This window comes from Nicotiana attenuata, chromosome 10, assembly GCF_001879085.1.
Source record: "Nicotiana attenuata strain UT chromosome 10, NIATTr2, whole genome shotgun sequence".
Classification (NCBI taxonomy): domain Eukaryota; kingdom Viridiplantae; phylum Streptophyta; class Magnoliopsida; order Solanales; family Solanaceae; genus Nicotiana; species Nicotiana attenuata.
The window spans coordinates 34,076,156-34,079,961 of NC_031998.1; the positions used below are offsets into that span (position 1 = coordinate 34,076,156).

The 3,806-nt window shown below is 37.3% G+C and overlaps 1 protein-coding gene across 1 annotated transcript; it reads right to left on the reverse strand.

Annotated features, from left to right (window-relative positions):
• Positions 1,364–3,114, reverse strand: LOC109233265 (allene oxide synthase 3-like). Its single transcript, XM_019399073.1, has one exon. The coding sequence runs from the start codon at positions 3,052–3,054 to the stop codon at positions 1,627–1,629; it is 1,428 nt and encodes a 475-aa protein (XP_019254618.1). The 5' UTR covers positions 3,055–3,114; the 3' UTR covers positions 1,364–1,626.

Sequence of the window (3,806 nt, forward strand, 5' to 3'; positions counted from 1 at the left end):
CGTTTGATTTATTTGAGTTGCTTTTGGCTAGTTTTGAGCATTTCGGAGGCCGGTACGCGCGAGATGGCATTTTTAGAGCATCACATGGCTTGCTCGGTATTGGAATTAGCTTTTTCGAGGTAAGTAACACTTCTAACATGGTGCTGAGAGTATGAAATTCCGAATTACGTGTTTTGTGTTTGGTGTTGATGTGATGCATATGCTAGTAAAGGGCATGTTTTACTAATTTATGCCATGATTAGCTTGTTATAGCACTTGGGATGAAGGAGCTCCTCCGGAGTCTGTACACACCCCCAGTGAGCATATATATATATGGATCGGGTTGTACACCGCAATGGGCCTTATGGCTATATATGTGGATCGGGTTGTACGCCGCAACGGGTCTTATGGCTATCTATATGTGGATCGGGTTGCACGCTGAAACGGGCCTTATGGTTATGTGTGGATCGAATTGCACGCTGCAACAGGCATTATATAGTGTTGAGTGACTGCATGTGCTGAGTATTATGCATAGTGAGTGGAAAGTGTGAGAAAGTAAGATTGAGTACTCTGAGAGTATGAGTACATGAGTTCATCTCTGAGATACATTGCATTTATGACTTCTCACACATATTGACATATAGGCATAGAGATGTATTTTCCTCATGCCACTTGAAAATGAACATTTACCTAGGGAAAGCTTTTTAGGAAAAATTACAGTTTCAAACTTACTCATATCTTTGGTAATTTCGGTAAAAGACTTGGGTTTTCATTGATATACTTGAAAAGCGAAAATATTTTCGGGAACCATGATTAAGCTGAACATTTTATCTCTGAGTTACTTCTTTTATTACTTGCTTTATGTTGTCATGAACTGTTGTTGGCTATTGGTGTTGGATCCGACCTTTGTTCCAGCTTGTCACTGCTTTCAACCTAAGGTTAGGTTTGTTACTTATTGAGTACATTGGATCGGTTGTACTCATACTACACTTCTGCACACCTTGCGTGCAGATGTTGGCTGTTGATGTTACTGTGTTCGATGGCAGCTGGATTTGAAGATATACCTGCGTTCCGGCTGTAGCTGCCTCTTTTTCAAGGTAACCTTAGATTAATAAATAAAAATATGTTTATGTATTATTCGGACAGATGATGTATTTTTATTTTCGCACAAGCTTTGTAAATTCTAATCTTAGAAGTTCATGATTTGTACTACCAGTTCTTGGGGAAAGTATAAGATTTAGATATTTTCTTTGATTTAATTGCCTTATTAATTTCATTAGAATTGGATAGTTGTTAATTGACTTACCTAGCGGGTTAGGTTAGGTGCCATCACGACTAGTTAGATTTTGGATCGTGACAGTTTATGAACTAATGTAGACAAATGTAAACAAATGAAAAACAAGTTTATTATTCTCACATTTCAAACGTATTAATCAAATTGACTTGATTTTATCTCTTACATACCAACTTAAAATGACATCAACAACTATAATTGTTAAAGTAAATATGCTTAATTATAACATTATAACATTAAAACATTAATAAATCGATTTAACATGAAGTCACAACAACTGATCGTCTTGCTTACATACCTTCGTGTTTGGATAAGAATTTTCCATATATATCCGGCATAAAGCAAAAGATAATTTATGATGTCGCCTTGGTTACTGACTTGAAAGTCACCTTGGAACCCAGCAGCAGCTTTCCAAATTCGATCTCAAAAGTATCATAGCGCAGGAAAAACTCTACCAACATTAACCTTCCCAAGAGCACCACCAGGTCCTTACCAGGACATTGTTTATCATCCACTGTTGGATCATCTGACTCCTTACCATTTGACCAGTACACATACTTTATCAATTCCTCTTTATCTCCCACAAATCTATCTGCAATAAACTCCTCAGGGTTCTCAAATATCTTAGGGTCCTTGGTGGCCAATGGCTGATATCCAAATATTATTTCATCTTTCTTGATCAAGAATGATGAATCATGGCTATGGATGATGACATCTTCTCTGGCCTTTGCAGTTTGAAACGGAACTGGGGGGTCTATTCTTAGTGTCTCATACACCACAGACTTGGTCAGACTCATCCTATTCAATGCTGAAAAGGTAACCCCACCTTCTTCTTTAACAGCGGTCCTGATTTCATCTGTGAGACGACGGTGTAAACTCTCTCCTGCTGCTCCAACCCACCTGATCAAAGCTGGGAAGAAAACTTTCATGCCACCATAAGAATTGAACCCTGCTAAAAAAATAAAGTTATGACATGCTTCATCTCTTTTCAGTCCAAGCTTCTCAGCTTCATCTAGAATAGACCCCATGGATTTGTAAAAGACATCAAATATTTTTTTATAATCAGATTTTAAAGGGAAAAACGGTAGAGGGAAAGTGTGCAAAACCAAATCTTCTATGAAGTTGGGTACATGTTTGAGGCCTAGAGAAATCAATGGAGCTAACTGAAAGAACACCCATTTGTTTAGAATGGTGGGCCCATCAGATCTCAGACTTGTTTCAGAAGGACTTTTCTCACAAAACAAACGAAAGAGGAAGTCAAATGCCATGTCATCACTGAGGGTATTGAAGTATGCTTGTCCTTTATCTGACAATTCATGTTCAAGATGGGTAAATAGCTCAGACATTGAGCTAAGAAACAAGGGTATGAATCTGTTGTGCAGGTTTGCTAGTGTGGACAAGAAAAGTTCTTTTAGTGTGGCATGTTTGGGCTCAGAAGTGTCAAGAAAAGGGCACAAACGGTAACCGCCAGTGAAATCAGTGGAAGGCATAAATGTGCCATCAAAGTAGTTCGTCTTATCGACTTTAGAATTGTCGAAAAGAATGGGGAAACTAACAGCGTCAACAAGGACAATGGCTTTAGATTTAGGAGCGTTGAAAGGACCAGGAGGCACGTTGGCTCTATAGACAGTGGATTGGTAACTTTGCATGCGAGACCTGAAGAAGCCATCAGTACCTTGATTGTAATGGAAGTCGAATCGATCCTTAATTGCCCCAAAAAAGGGCAACCCATAATCACCTGGGATGTCTCGTAAAGGAAGCTTTGAGTCACTCGAAGACATTCTTAATTCTTGTGCTATATTTGAATATATGGTGCATTAATTCATCTTTTGTTCTCTTAAGGTATTTATAGAGTGTCGCTTGAAGTGGTCCTTCCGTTGTTTCTCATGTCAAAAAATAGGCAGTCAAGTACTACTCTGTGGGTGTGTTTGGTACGAAGGAAAAAAAATTTCGGAAAATATTTTCTAATTTTTCTATGAACTCATTTTCCTAAAATTAGAGGAAAACGTTTTCCCATCAAGAGAAGGGAAAATATTTTCCAAAACTCTTCTTCAACCTTCCCACCCTATTCTCCATCCCCACCAACCACCCCTCCCCCCTTCCCATACCTATCCCACCCTACCCCTAACCCACCGAGCCCACCCCTACCTTACCCCACCCACCCTATCAAATCCCTGCCCTACCCTACCCCACCCTGAATAGAATTATTATTAAGAATATATTCTTTTCATGTGGTAGATAGAATACTTGTTTTTCCATTTCAACAAAATGAATATTTTTTTTAATGATATAAAAAAGGTATTTGCTTCATTTTAACAAAAAAAAAAAATACTTTCTTTTTCATGATTTTGAAAAAAGTATTTTTCTTTTATTTCAACAAAATAATTTAGTAAAAATTATTTTCTTTCACTTTAACAAAATGAGTAATTTCTTTTCATGATGTAGAAAAATACTTTCTTTTTCAATAAAATAAAATAATATATATTACTTTTAGTTATGTAGCATAAATTTTAACGTTATTCTTGAGTGAAAA

What these genes read in the sequence shown, in the direction of transcription:
- LOC109233265 (XM_019399073.1), bottom strand. Translation starts at nt 3,054, where the DNA reads ATGTCTTCGAGTGACTCAAAGCTTCCTTTACGAGACATCCCAGGTGAT.